This window comes from Crocodylus siamensis, chromosome 6 (genome assembly GCF_052110815.1).
Source record: "Crocodylus siamensis isolate JL-2025a chromosome 6, ASM5211081v1, whole genome shotgun sequence".
In the NCBI taxonomy this organism is placed as follows: domain Eukaryota; kingdom Metazoa; phylum Chordata; order Crocodylia; family Crocodylidae; genus Crocodylus; species Crocodylus siamensis.
In genome coordinates, this window is record NC_143400.1 from 2698591 (window position 1) to 2713262 (window position 14672).

The window sequence follows — 14672 nt, forward strand, 5'->3', positions numbered from 1 at the left end:
GTGGGCCCCCCATACAGAAAGGATGTGGACACGTTAGAGACAGTCCAGTGGAGGGCAAGGAAAATGGTTAGAGGTCTGAAGCACAGGATTTCTGAGACGAGGCTGAGGGAACTGGGCTGATTTAATCTGGAGAAGAGAAGACTGAGGAGGATTTGATAGCTGCCTTCAACTCCCTGCAGGGGGGTTGCAAAGAGGACAGGGCTGGGCTGTTCTCAGTGGGGCAGACGACAGGACAAGGAGCAATGGGCTCCAGCTGCAGCAAGGGAAGTCGAGGTTGGATATTAGGAATTTTTTTTCATAAGGAGGGTAGGAAAGCACTGGAGCAGGTTACCCAGAGAGGTGGTGAAGGTTTTGAAGACCCAGCTAGACAAAGCCTTGGCTGGGATGATGTAGGTGGGGCTGGTCCTACATTGAGCAGGGGGTGGATGAGGTGCTTCCTCCTGAGGTCTCGTCCAACCTGAATTTTCTGTGATTCTGTGCTTAGCTACTTTAATCCTTTATAAGATTTAATTTAGAAAAATGCCAGTTTGTAGTGAAGGAAAAGGGAACAAGAGTGGGTGGTTTCTTTTTTGGATTTTCAAGGAGAGAACACGAAGGAAGATTCATACAGCAATAAATAGTGAGAGTCTGCAGAACAAAAACATAGGTTTGATACGCATTATAAAAGTGGTACTTAATCGTCCCATCACAATATATTAACTGTGACTACACAATCAGTGTTTTTGTTACCAATCTGATATGAAATAATAGGAACAACTGAAGGGGTTTAATAGAAGGGTTAGAAAAACCTACAGATTGCTAACGGAAGTCCCTCAGAGGTTGCCATTTTTGTTTCATGAATGAAGGGGACGGCTTTTGCATATACTGGTACAACCAACATTGTATTATCTTCACTTAGTTTCACCCTTCTGAGATTTACGTGCTATATAGAACGAGATTTTATTTTAGTATGAAATCAAGTCGATAAGCCAGAATTGTGAATGCTTGGTGGCCTACCCAACACAGTCCTAATTGCCATTGTGTTTGCATTGTAAAAGAGGGCAATGCGTATTCTGATTTTATGTTGCCTGCTGGAGAAAGTGGCAAAACTGATGCCATCACACCTGCCATTTTGATTTAGAACTAAGGTCATAGGCCAAATGAATCACAACTTCTCAAGCTTCTTGGATTGTTCCATAATCTGCTGTTTGGGTATAGTCCCTATCGAATCACAGATTGCATCAGTCTTTCCCCCAAAAGTAGGAGAGACCTCCGGATTGGAAATGTGGGAGTAGGAGGATGGGGAACCAGAAGGTTGAAGGAGCACAGCACAAGAAAAAAATCTGAAAAATACTATATTTGGACCTATACTACCAGGGTTACCAACCCAAGGTTTTATTTTTCTTGTATTGGCAATCTTGAAACTTTTTACTGACAGCAAAACACTGTTACTGGTTTAGGTTTTACATCACGTAAATGCAAGTCTTGCCAGACCCTGGACAAGGGCTGAGTTCAAATTTAAGGGTTTAATACCAACTGTAATAAAGTTTGATTATGCTTCAACCTTCCATTTCTTCCCCTGGCCACTGGCCTTGCCAGTAGGTAATTATGATTTAATTTTTTTTTCTAGCTTCCTTTGGGATTCAGATTAAATGAGGCTGCTTATTAAACTGTTGTCCGATGAATATTTCAATGGGATGGTGGTTTCATAATAGAAACAAGTACAGAAGCAAAAAGGAACTTGAAAGTAGCTACTCAGTCCTTAAATTCCTTAAATTTCACTGATCTGCTATACCAGTGGGACAGTAGATTCTGGAGCAGGGGTGCTCAATCTCCAGCCTGCAGGCCAAATGTGGCCCGTGGAGCCATGGCATCTGGCCCATGGGGCTCCCCATGGGTCAAGAAATTTGACGGTAGGGGAGTAGTGGTCGTTAATACTGCTACCCTGCACGTGCTGCCAAATTCCCATGCCCCCTTCCCTGCCCGGTCAGATGGAGCTGGGCCAGGCTTCCTTCTCCCTGTGACCAGGTTGGGGCCAGGCCAGGCTAGGCCCCCTTCCCTCTGCACGGCCGGATCAGGGCCAGGCTGCTCACTGTCCCCCTCTGCATGGCCATTCCCCCCAGCCCTGGGTGAGGTATCACGGCCACAGGCCGGATTTGGCCCATGGAGAGACCCAGATGCTGCCCGTCTGGCCTGCCAGGGCAAGGGGTTGAGCACTGTTCTAGAACATCTAGTCTAGGTGAGACAAACTCCCCATTTATATTGTGGTTGGGATTAGCAGCGCAGCATTAACGGCTCATAACAATCTGGTTAATGTTTCTAGTCAACTTGAAGCTGGATCTCATAACACCAGAGGAAATATCTTCCTGAGCACTAAATTTATTCTTTCAGAGCCAGTGATCATCGAACTTTAATTAGCTGGAACTGCACCCTATAAATTGGTTGAGAAATAAATATTTAAGAGTGATATTTCTGTACCGATAATTGAAACATTATTTATTGCATGAAAATTGGGTAATATGGTCTAGCTTTCTCTGTTTATTGGAAAAGCATAACAATTTAAAATGTCAGTTATTTATTATTAAGAGCAATATTAGAGTAAAAAGCTGAAATATCATTCATCATAAAGAGGTGACTTATTGCCAGATTGCTGCATTAAACATGAGGGTGCTGTTTCATTTTACATTTGCTATATGACAAAGCAGTAAGATTTTTTTTGCTAAAATGCTCATACCTCTCCATTATTTTGGAGCAATGCAGTGCACTATTTCAGAAAGATGGCTATGTGGGTTTTCCTAGGAAAATGCCTAAAGTCTGATTTAAATTACTATGCTGTAGTTAACTGCCAGCAATTTTATAGGATCACGTGTTATTTGAGTAAAGTATGAAAGCCGTCATATATTGTTGGCCAAGAAACTGAAGTTTGGGCCTTAATTTCAGCACCTTCCTGCCTTCCTGTTAATAGGAGAAATAGGAAGGGTAGGATTTTCAAAGTCACTCCAGTTAAGATCTGTCTTGCTAGTTCAACTTGTGCGTGCTCGTGTGTGTGTGTGAGAAAACAATGCTACTGGTATCTTGAATATATTCTACATCTCTACACTTAATTTTTTCCAAATAATGGCTTCCACATTCACTGTTCATAAACCTTTCTAGCTGAAGATTTCTGCACTGGGTATGCTGACACGATGCCAGTTTGTGATACGTCTGTTTTAGTTCTGCATGTGATCCAAATCCTGGACTTTTCTACGTTCATATTAGTATTTTTCACCTAGCAAGAGTACTGGAAATATTATTTCTATCAATGAAATGATGTTCTTAAGGAGACATGGGAGTTTTGTGGCTCAGGTAAATACCTGTTGCCTATAAAGAAGACAATGTGTTGGGAGTAGCATATTCTTAGTCTCCACTGATTTGGGGTAACACTGAGAGTTATATTCACAAATCTGTTCTCCCACCTCTGCAACTGCAGCCTTATCTTTATTTTGTACCCTGTATTCTTCTTTTTTTTCTGTAGACAACATATGTAGTAGGTTTACCAGGAAGTTATCTAGGAATCCAATCAAATGTCTGTTCTATTACTTTGTACATTCAGTAGCTAAATATTGGAAGTACATTTGCTCTTTACCAGCATGCTGCCTTATACCAAAAAGGCTATATTTTCTTGGGTGCTGAATTAAACTGGTGATTGCAGCCACTAATGTGTGCTTCTCAGACAGCATTGCTCATGTCTGTCATTGCCTTTTATGAGTTATTTATTCATGTAGTTTCTTAGTTCAGCTTTGTGCCATGGCACTGATTGTTGCTGTCACTTCATCACATTGCATGAAGGTGTAATTCTTTCAGACTCAGATAATGGACAGAGATAATCTTTCCATTACAGAGAGATCATTCAGACCTGAAATACCTGTGCTGTGTTTCTCTGCCACCTGAGAGATTCAGGCTTTTTCTCTCCAAAAAAAAAAAAAAATCCCACTAGTTACTTTTTGTTCTTGATTCTTTGAAATATTGTATTTAAATGTCATGAATAAGGGCCGATCATCTATAATTTCTTCTATGGAAGAACCACTGCACAACTTTATCTGAAAGCCAGAATATAATGACTCCTGCAATTATTAGTACCTCGCAACTCCATGCAGCTTCTGAGCTGAATTTTTACTCCAGCCCATGGCGTTATCCAGCTTAGCTTTTCACGCTGGGACAGACTGTCAGCTTCTTCTGCAGATACTGTTGATTGGGTTCAGACTTCATTGATTACTTCCATGAAGAAGTATTTCCCCTGTATCAGGTGGCTGTTACCCACTTTTCTTTAGAGAATAACTACTAAGAAGGTTGTGACCAGAAGTATAAATAGTGTGGCTTGCATCCTGGACCAGCGTCCTCTTTCTCTGCCTTGTGGCTCTGCTCCTAAACTCTTGCCACCCTACGCCACCTGCAGCTACCCCAGCCCTCCCTAAAGCAGCTGTTTGTCATCACCAGCAGTTGCAAGAGAGAAAGCCTGGATCTGGGGTGCTTCCTCTGGGTCAGTACTGGGGGGGCTAGTTTCCAGTTGCCCACCCCTGGCTATGTTACTGGTGACTAGAGGCAGTTGAAAAATGGTATTTCCAGCTCAGAGAAATTCAGTATCTCAGTTTCCTTCTTCCCTTCCTCTTAATTAGAAAGAATCATTAAAACTTGCCAGAGAAAAGCAATACTGAAATCTTTGGTGAAACATCAGAACGATCTTATTGAAATATCTTGTTTAGTGAATGGCAACTGTTCCATTTCGGTAATGTCCAAACATTGCAATATGCTACAAAACATTGCGTATGTAATATGTAACCTTTATTTGTGTAATGAATATTTAAATGATCATGTATCATAATGCAAGAAAAGGATAGTGTAACAAAAGAATACATTTAAATTTAAACTAGCTCAGATTTTTTTCCCCTGTTGACAGTTTTTGTAAAAAATGTTCGCGTTCTAACAAAGCCGTGGTTTTGCGTGGATAACTTACTGATTTGTGTGGGGGGTTTTTACCAGCTCCCATGATGACTGCTGATCGAAAGAAACGTATGTCTTTCCTGGCTGTCTCGAGTTAAATGGGAACACAAAGGCGAACTGTGGATAGGATTACTAATACTGGCTTATAGTGAGGGTGAAGCACCAATTTTGCTTCAACATGCAGTAATCTGCTTCAATATTCAGTAAACTTGCAGTTGAAACCATTGTTAGATCTTAACTTTGCCAATGCATTATTCAGGTATTGATCACCACTTTTTTATTTTATTTTTTTTAGTAGTTGGGAATGAGGCCTATTGGGCGAGCCTTGGCCATATTTGGTTTCCTCGGTGATTGTAGTGTAGAGAGAACTTTTTGCTAAAAACTGGTGGAGCATTATGCTTGTCTCTAATCAGGAATTATTTAATAGGCTTGTAACTGAAATTTTAGTTCTTGCAGAGTATGCACAATGGCAAACAAACTCGCGGCTAAACTCTCGTGCAAGCAAATGGCAGTCTTAAGCAGTGAAGCCTAACAAGTAGTTACCATGTAGAGACCAAAATTTTCAAATCTCCAGAAGCACCAAAAAAGGGGAGCCCTGCGGTTCCCAAGAGGTATGGCTATCTCATGGCAAGGGTCCTGCAGTTGTCTTATTACTATAGTGAAATGTCTTTCATTTAAAATTAATTATTCAAGTAAATGCCTTTGATCACTGGGGTGATCAAGTTGCTAGTTAGAGATACAGTTTTATTCCACTGAGGGGCTGATGCAGTAGTCTTACCCCTTTCAAAATCACAAAAACTCCTAAATCTAAACTGTTTTTTTCAAGTATTATGTGACATCCATGTTATATTTTGTGACAGTTGGATACAATGTCCATGTTGTTTAAATGACTACTAAGCCCAATGAAAGTAATAATAGCCACGTTGCTATACATACGCTGGCTTCTAGAATATATATTCTAGGCACTCAAAAATGGGGGTAAAATGATAGTCTCCCTATGCAAAGCAATGTTAATGAACTACTGTAGTATGAGGTACCACTATCAACCGTCTGTTTTTTAGGCATCCCAACAGCTCCTTGTCATTTTGAGAGCGCTCCACAAAGCACTGAATGCCATCTTTTGCAATAATCACAGTAGCAACTTAATTTTCACATGTAGTTGTGGTAGTAGTGATGATGATAAGTTACCTTTTTCTCAGATTACTCAAAATATAGATAAGATCCTGCTCTTCCAACCTCCGCACTGGTCTAAACAGCTGTGTGTGCAAGGGAGAGCAGTAATTAGTCTTCGGCAAAGTCTTGCATGTGTTTTATAATTATATTAAAATCTGATAAGCAGTTACCCGCCTGCATTTGTTTTCAGACAGAGTTGACAGGGTTTTTCTCCAATTTTGTAAGAAGCCAAGGTATCTTTTCTTTGATGTAATACTTTATCATGGTGTTGCAAGCATGGCTTACGCCTTCCCTAGTTTCTGGAGGTGGCAGCCATCCTCTGTTATCAGAAGAGCTGACACAACACACAGCTGTTATTAAATATTACTTAACATTTGTACACAGGTTTACATGTCACCGAACATCAAAGTATTTTCTGGTGTTTGGTAAGCATATAACAATTTTTGCTTCACTTCTGTTCATTTCTGTGACAAAGACTGCATAAGTACTAACTGCTTTGCACTGCATGTTCTAACATGCTTCAGACTCTAAATAGCCCTTCATGCCAAGTAGTGGAAATTTAACCCCGAGCTATTCATCAAGCAATTTGCAACAATGCCGTACAAGAAAAGTTTGATAGGTTTGGTGAAAAAATCAACAAAAATGAATGCTTGCAGAAACCAAACCATGCTAATATGTTTGTATTTCGCTTAATGGAATACGTAGCAGAAGCCTTAGCTATATTTGAGTTTGTCTAGTAAAAAATAGCAGATTTACCCAAAGACCCTTGTCTAACTTCATGCTTGTCGCTCTTGTTGAAAGTGTATCATCCCCGGTCAGGATTGATAGGCTAGTAGAGGCGGAAATCAAATAGCACTTGAAGATGCTGACAGTGCAACATTTCTCTTCTGTTCCTATCTGTTCTTAATGTAGGTTTCTAAATGTTTATCACTTTTTCCACGCCCAGAAATAGCGTTGATCGAAAATTCAAGTTTGTTATGTTGCAGTATGCTGACAGTCTTGTCCGTAGCCGATGAGTGTAGAATCTCTACGTTTTGGGGTGTATTGAAATAGATGTTGAAGATGTATGCTCCTATAGATAGAGCGGTGGTTCTCAACCAGTTTGCCATAGCAGGCCCCACTTGCAGCTATCAGTGTGTCGTGGGTCTCATCCAGGTGGACCACAACTGGAGTACTGCATCCAGTTCTGGGTGCCTCACTTCAAGAAGGACGTGGAGAAGCTTAAGACGGTCCGGAGGAGGGCCACATGCATGATTTAGAGGCCTGGAGACCAAGACACGTGAGGAGAGGCTGAGGGACTTGGGATTGCTCAGCCTGGAGAAGAGAAGACTCGTGAACCTTGGTTACAGCCTATAAGTATATCGGAGTGTACGTCGGGGTTTGAGGGAGCATCTGTTCACCAAGGCCCCCCAGGGGAGGACAAGAAATAATGGGCACAAGCCGATTGAAGATCGCTTCAGGCTAAACATAAGGAAAAACTTTCCAAGTCGAGTGCCAAGGATTTGGACAGGCTGCCCCAGAAGTGGTCCAGTCACCCTCCCTGGCGGTCTTCAAAAACATCTTGACGTCCACCTTGTTGGGGTCCCGGCAGCCTTTCCTGCCCACGTGTAGGGGGGCTGGCCCTGATGACCTGTAAGTTCTCTTCCAGCCCCTAACAACTCTGAAAGTTACTTCCTGTGTATCCACTTAAAAAAATGTTTTAGCAGGATTTCACGTGCGCTGCCATGGGCTGATTGGGCCATGGGTTGAGTACCACTGCTGTAGGGCTTGCAGTTTGATACATTATTCATTTCAACACTCGTTACACAAATAAAGGTTAAGATATTGCATATGTAATATTTTTTTTTATTACATATGTATGTACATTTACTTTATTTTCTGGCATATGTAATATTTTATGGTATATTGCAATGTTTTGACATTAATGGCAACTGTTCCATTTCAATAAACAAGATGTTTCGATAAGCTCACTTTGATGTTTCACCAGATACGTTACTATTTCTGTTCTTTGGCAAGTTTAAATGCTTCATTCTAATTTGGAGGCGGGGAAGAAGGAAATTCTAGAAAATCCTAGGCATGAAAGGCAGTTGAAAGTGCTTGTTTGTTTCGACCTCTGTAATGACAAGCTGGGACCCAGTCGTTCCATTGACCTGTTGATATATTTCATTGACAACAAGGGGGTAAAGCAGTATCAGGAGTTTTTCCTTCCTGTAATGCAGAATGGATGAAGAGAGAAACTGGACCTCAAGATAAATGATTTAAAGCTAACTGGCAAAATTATTTAAATCTTTTAAATGCCTGTCTGGCAAAGATAATAGGTTACAAGACTGGATACCATATTTAAAACTTTACCACTGAGATCGTCTCCTGTTTCATTTTCTTTTATTTGGTAAGAGAATGCTTTCAACATCTCTAAATGATTGATTTTTTTTTTTTAATGCAAAACTTTGAGAATATACGCTGTGTGAGATCAGGCTGCTTGTCTGTCTGCCTGCTGAGGGTTTGACCAGAAGGGAGCAGTGGGTAGCCAAGGAAGTGATAACATCAATAGGAGATAATAACATATGTCACAAGGATGAGCCACATGCATTCAGATGAGTAAGAAAGTGACTTAAGAAAATAAATAAGTATAAATAGTGTCAGGTCTAATGCTTGTCTAATGCTTTTGTTCCTGGAAGACTCTGGAAAGTTATGGGTTTTATAAATCACAAATGTTGGAGAAAAGAAACCTATTTGAAAGGTAAAAACGTGGTTAGAAACTCAAAGGTATAACTGTAAAAATAGAAAAAGAAAAGATCTCTCTTATTACACCTTGGCCTTGTGAGCCAAAAGCCAGAAAATTCCCCGTCTGTTTCTTTAAAGCCTTTAGAGCAATCTCCCTCAAAAAGAGATTTTTAATGCATCTAAAACAATAAAGAAAAAAATGTAAGTGATCTTGCTTACATAAAAAAAAGGGGCGGGGGAGATATATTTGTGGGTCTTCAATGATGATAATTTTGACCTCTAAATCTCTCTGGTCACAAATCAGAGCAGTATAACAAGCAATACTCAATAAATGTAACTTAAAAGAAATGGGAGGGAAGAGATGGAGACATGTTACTGAACGCTTTCAGGCATCAGGTGTGAAAAAAGGCTGCCCAAGAGCTCTCCTGGCTATATAGTTGCTCCAGTAAAAGATACCACAAAAAATCCTTGCTTCTCTCAGAGGTGTCCTGGACTGTCATGGGTCCAACAAGACTTCAGCCCTGCTACTGAAAATCTTCACGTCTTCCCCTCATCTTTAACAGCTGTAAGTATAACACTTACCTAAGCAGAATATTGGCGCTGTTTGGTGGACAGTATGATCGTTGCCTTGCGAGTCTGGTTAGGTACTGTTCTGAACTTGTATATTCATCTTTTTGTATTCTCATAATTATAAGTTGCTCCAAAGACTTATTTGTAGGCATGAGACGCTAGGTAGAAATGTGTAGCCTCGTGTATTTCTGCGTGTATTCAGTAATTGTGGGTGCGTCTACATGTTCATTAATGCGCTTTTGCTAATGCACATTAAATTTAGTACCCCTGGGTATTTATGTGTGTGCTCACAGAGGGTGCTTTAATTAGCACAGCTCTGAGAGATGTGCTAATTAAAAGCAACCAGAGTGTCACATGTCTTAATGTCCCCACACTGCAAAATGGCAAAGGACACTGCACTAAAGCTCATCAAATGAGCTTTAAAGTGCCCCACCACCACTTTTCAGTGTGGGGACACTGACACACGTGACGCTCGAGTCTGCTGGAGAACGGTAATTACTACGCTTCAGCAGACTCAATTAATCGAGACTGCTTCAGTGTGTCGGAGCAGCCTCCCTGCACGTGTATAGGAGCCCTGCATTGTGAGGTACTAGAAAAGGTGCATTAGCCTATTTTAACGCCCGTTAGCAAAAGCGCATGGTTTTTGTATGACGCTTTAATGCACATTAAAATAAGCTAACACGCATTAAAGTGCACGTGTAGATGCACCATATATAATATTATATTATAGCCCCCTTTTTTCCTCCAGTCGTTTGCATTTGAACGTGTCCCTTGGCAATAGTTTGATTATTTTTAGTCACGGTGTTTTGCAAATATACATGATTTTCCTGTGGTGATTATAAAAATCCCAGAAATGACAATCACTGTAACTGAACTGATAGCAGTAGCATGTTCAAACACATGTTCAGGAAGAATGGAGTAAGGATTGTCGCTTCCAGTTCTCAGCGCTAGGCACGTTGGCTCCCTAACTGGCTGAGTGACCGCACGAAAATATCCTGTTTTGTTTCCTGGTAGTGGAGGGTTAGCTTAACACGTCGCTTGAAGTATTTAACAGTGTGGTCATGACCAGACTCTCAGTTGGAATATATGCAGTTGCATTGATTTTTTTTTTTCTCATGTTTTGGAGAGTTACAGTAGTTTACACCAGAAGAAACCCCCAACTAATCACGTGTCTGTGACCCGAAGTTTGCTGGTACTCCTGACCTGCAGCGTGAGATCTGTTTGATTCGTGCTTTCATTATCTCTGTTAAGATTGGTTCTCTCAGTAACTGGATCTTTTGTACATCACAGGACAGGTTTTATGTATTTTTGCTATGGGAAATGCACTGTTCAGGCCATATTTAGCCCTCCACTCTCTTTATTCTGTGTACGCACTCGTACAAGCTTGCACACATGCGTGCACAGGATACAACAGCTTTCACATTAAGGCTGGATCGGGCTGGGCAGCTGATGAATTTTGCAAGTACAGCTGACGTTTTGCTACAAAATCATGCTACTTACAGGGCACATCTACACATCGTACAGCGACGTAATTACTGCGCCATGTTTTAGTACTTCCTTTTGGCTTGGCGTGGTAACCGCCCGTACTGCACAGCCCGCCGTGACAGGAGTGTGCTGCTACGGCAAAGTAGCAGCCGGGCGCATGTAGACCCACGTGGTCACTCCATCGATGTTGTGTGACATGTAGATGCGCCCACGTGCACGTTACCGGACATGCAGGTGCAAAGTCCTTGTACTATTTATTGTGTAAAAACTTTCCAGTTGTGAAACATCATGTATTTTAGAGCAGAAGTGCCCAGAGCCAGCAGGAAGGTTATTTGGTAGAGCACAGTTATGAAAACTTTGCCTTAAAATTGTGGTGAATTTAAACGTTGTGTTCCAAACCAACCTGCCGAGCGGTGTAACACTCTACAGTCGTGTAGTGACAGATCAGAAATGTGCCCTGGACGCTGAAGTTACTTAAAAAATCTTGCCCGAGTCCTTTCCACGGCTTTTCCAGCAATGATTCTGTTCTGTTGGCAACAAAAGTATAGAAAGGTGCGGTCTGGAGTAGGGCCGTCCAAGTTCGAAGTGGCAGGGGTCATACTAGGGTGGTCTGTGGGCTTCCGAGACGGGTGCTTTGCGGATGCACCAGAAGCCCGCGTGCCCCCCGTTTCTCTGCACCCCATGCCCACATGTCTCTGTCATTGTCCCCCCACTTCCAGCCCACGTGCCTGCATGGACACCCCCACGGAAGCTGCAAGTAGCTGGAGGGAGGGGGGTGCCTGGAGCCCCTAAGGCTGCTCCTACCACAGCCACAGTGAGCCCAGGTCCAGATTATCAGCTGTCCTACTACCCGCCCCTTGCTCACCGCAGGCACGGTTCTGCCGTTCGAGCGACGAGGCTTCCAGTGGATGGAGATTTGGTGGCCGACCCTTCAGCTGGTAGCTACAATTACTTTCAAAATGAAGTCTCCCACTGTTGCTGCTAATCAGAAACCTCACGTTTTGCTGCACTTCAAGTATTGATTGTACCCATTTTCTCTTCTAGGATGATACCAGCTGCTAGTAAATCCTTTTTCTTGACTGATCTGGTGGCAGGACGCGAGTACGATCTCTGCGTCCTTGCCGTTTACGACGATGGGTTGACATCTCTGACCGCAACCAGGGCGATCGGCTGCGTGCAGTTCACCACGCACGAAGAGTACAAGCAGTGCCGCTCTCTTCACGCTCAGTTTCTCGGAGGAACTATGATCATCATTATTGGTGGGATCATCGTGGCTTCAGTTCTTGTTTTCATCTTCATCCTTCTCATGAAGTATAAAGTCTACAACAACCACCACAAAAATAAAAATACTAAAGTCAGTAATGTCTGCTCTCAAACCAATGGTAGTCAGAGCGGGTCAATGGCGCACTCGACTTCCAAACTGACGGAGGGCCGGGAAAGTTTGCATCAGGAGTGCTCAGGAACGTCCAACAAAGGCAAAACTGTTGTCGATTTTGATTGCGAAAGAGTGACTCTCGCTGACACAACCTTTTTAACAACTGATGCAGTATCTTAATAGCAATGTGACAAGAGCACACACACACCAAGGTGGTATCGCTTGAAACATTTTAATGCGAGTGGTTGTATTTTAAGCTTCACTACTATTGTCTATTTTTAAGATCAGATGGTTTAAAAAAAACTATTTTTTTAATCTGTAAAACAGTTCCTGCATTCTTAACTATTTTTGTTTCAATATATTAAATATAAAGTGTGTGATTTACAAGATTTTTTTTTTTACTGGTTATTTTATAACATACACCTGCGGTATGAGGCAACTACATAACGATGGGTATTTCTTTGGTAAAATGCACAATTCATTCATTCAGCTGTGAACTGGCAGCAGGACGTGCTCTCGGGATCCTCCGGGTTTTTGCCTTCTTGTGGCAGAGGCGTTTAACAAGTAAAGTAGCGATTCGTTAACAGTGAAACGCAATGAAAAAGTCCTCGACTTGTTGACCGTGATTTGTTCAGCGTTGTATGTTCATTCTAGACGTGCGAGCCACAGAACAAAAAAGAGGAGAAATGGGGATCAGGCCGGGGGGCTGGATGGTCCTAATGGGTTGTCTGTGGGAAAATACCACACCAAAATAAGGAAAACAGCATTAAAGTTTTCAAGTAGTTGTGCACAATTATTTACTGATATTGCCTTTTGCAACCCTGCTCTTCCCCGGCAGTCAGATTTACCGTAGCTCAATCAGAGGCACCCGGGTTTTTTCTGCCTGATTTAAATCTCCAGAAAGCTGTTGAAGTAAGTACTCCACTGTGCACATTTTTGCCATGCTGGAAAGGGTGACAGTCGCACTCCCAAATGATGCCAGTCGTGTTCGTTTGACTGGTTTGGGTACGTTTAAGACGGACAGCCCACATTTCGAAGTTCTCCTGTCCCCAGGCACACTGCACCGTGGCGTCGTGACACTGGACCTTCAGGTGGCTTTTCTACCGACCTCTTCTTTCTGTAATACTGCATGAAGTGTAATGTAACTGGCCGAAGGATGAGTTATGTGAATGTTTGTGCAGTCGTTTTTAAGCGTTCATAATAGTTCAATCTTCCTGTTGTTTAAAGGGATGCTGCTAGGTCAAAATGGGCCCAAATTTTAGATTTCGTTGTAACATTAAAAAAAAAAAAAAAAAAAAAAAACTTAAGAGGAGCATAACATAAAAAGGACCTACTCAACAGCAATGTGTCTCTGTATTTTCTTGTAGTGTTTTGAGAACAAAGTTCCCCTTCTCGTCACTAGTCCGTTTCTTGTTAAGCATCCTGAAGGAACTGGAGAAAGGAAACGATCGACAATACAAGTGCAGATTATCAAAACCAGTTTGAATCGTTGAAGGTGATAAGCACATGATAATTTAAAAACGAATCAGGAAGGAAATCCTTGGACTTATGGTATCCCTTTAACCAACTGAATATTTTTCCGGTTAGATATGAAAGCATGGGCCAGGGAAGGATATACAGCAGACAGCTGAAAGCTGTACACTTGCACAACGTTAAACGAATATATTTTAATTCAGTCATTACAATCAAGTAATAAACATACCTGCTCAGAAACTCGAGACTTTACTCTAGTTAGACTCATTCATTGGCGGTGTCAGGAGCTTTTGAAAACGTTTGTAGAGATTACTTGGCATGGCCTAGATACCGCCTGGGTTTCCATACAGCAATGAAAACCAAGCACAGGAGTTTGAATGATTCGGTCTTCAGTTCTCTTGGTAAGAGGGGCTGTTCACACTGCGAAAGCTGAGTCAAATAGTGTACCGTACACCTGTATATGAGAATTAGGTACTTGATGAAAACTGGGATATTGCTCGGTCTCTGTGCACAGGGAAAGGATGGCATAATGTACATATGACTTCCTAGCTATGACCTGAGTTAGGACCTTTCTCCCCACTTTTCCAGCAGGTGCAGGTATCGCCAGCCCTTCAGGAACACGCAGGACAGTGTGGTTTTGATGGTGGTGCGCCCTTCTTTATTTTCGCAGCTGCTTTGACATCAGAGCCTCCTAAGTTTGAAGAAAGCAGTATGGCTGAGGTTTGGGCCTTTGTTATTTCTGGGGGAGGGAAGTAAGCACGAGACTCAAGGAACTTTCTCCTCTCTGGAGGGTCACTAGCGATCTGGCCCATAGCCCCTGTGATTTCCAAGGAGCCATTCAGCTGTGTCCCCAGAGGCACGAGCGTTCAGGATGCCGGTGGGTTATACTCGAGAGGATATGGGGTATCTTTTT

The 14672-nt window shown here is 42.1% G+C and overlaps 1 protein-coding gene across 5 annotated transcripts in view; it reads left to right on the plus strand.

Annotated features, from left to right (window-relative positions):
* The window catches only part of LOC149860434 (leucine-rich repeat and fibronectin type III domain-containing protein 1-like protein), a 172118-nt gene extending 158111 nt beyond the window's left edge, over positions 1 to 14007 (plus strand). For all 5 annotated transcript variants that reach the window (XM_090053273.1, XM_090053270.1, XM_090053269.1 and 2 more), the window contains one exon: positions 11956 to 14007. In XM_090053273.1, coding sequence (XP_089909399.1) covers positions 11956 to 12466 — 511 coding nt within the window. In that variant the 3' untranslated portion in view covers positions 12467 to 14007. The remainder of the gene's footprint in view (positions 1 to 11955) is intronic.
* Positions 14008 to 14672: the final 665 nt, after the last annotated feature.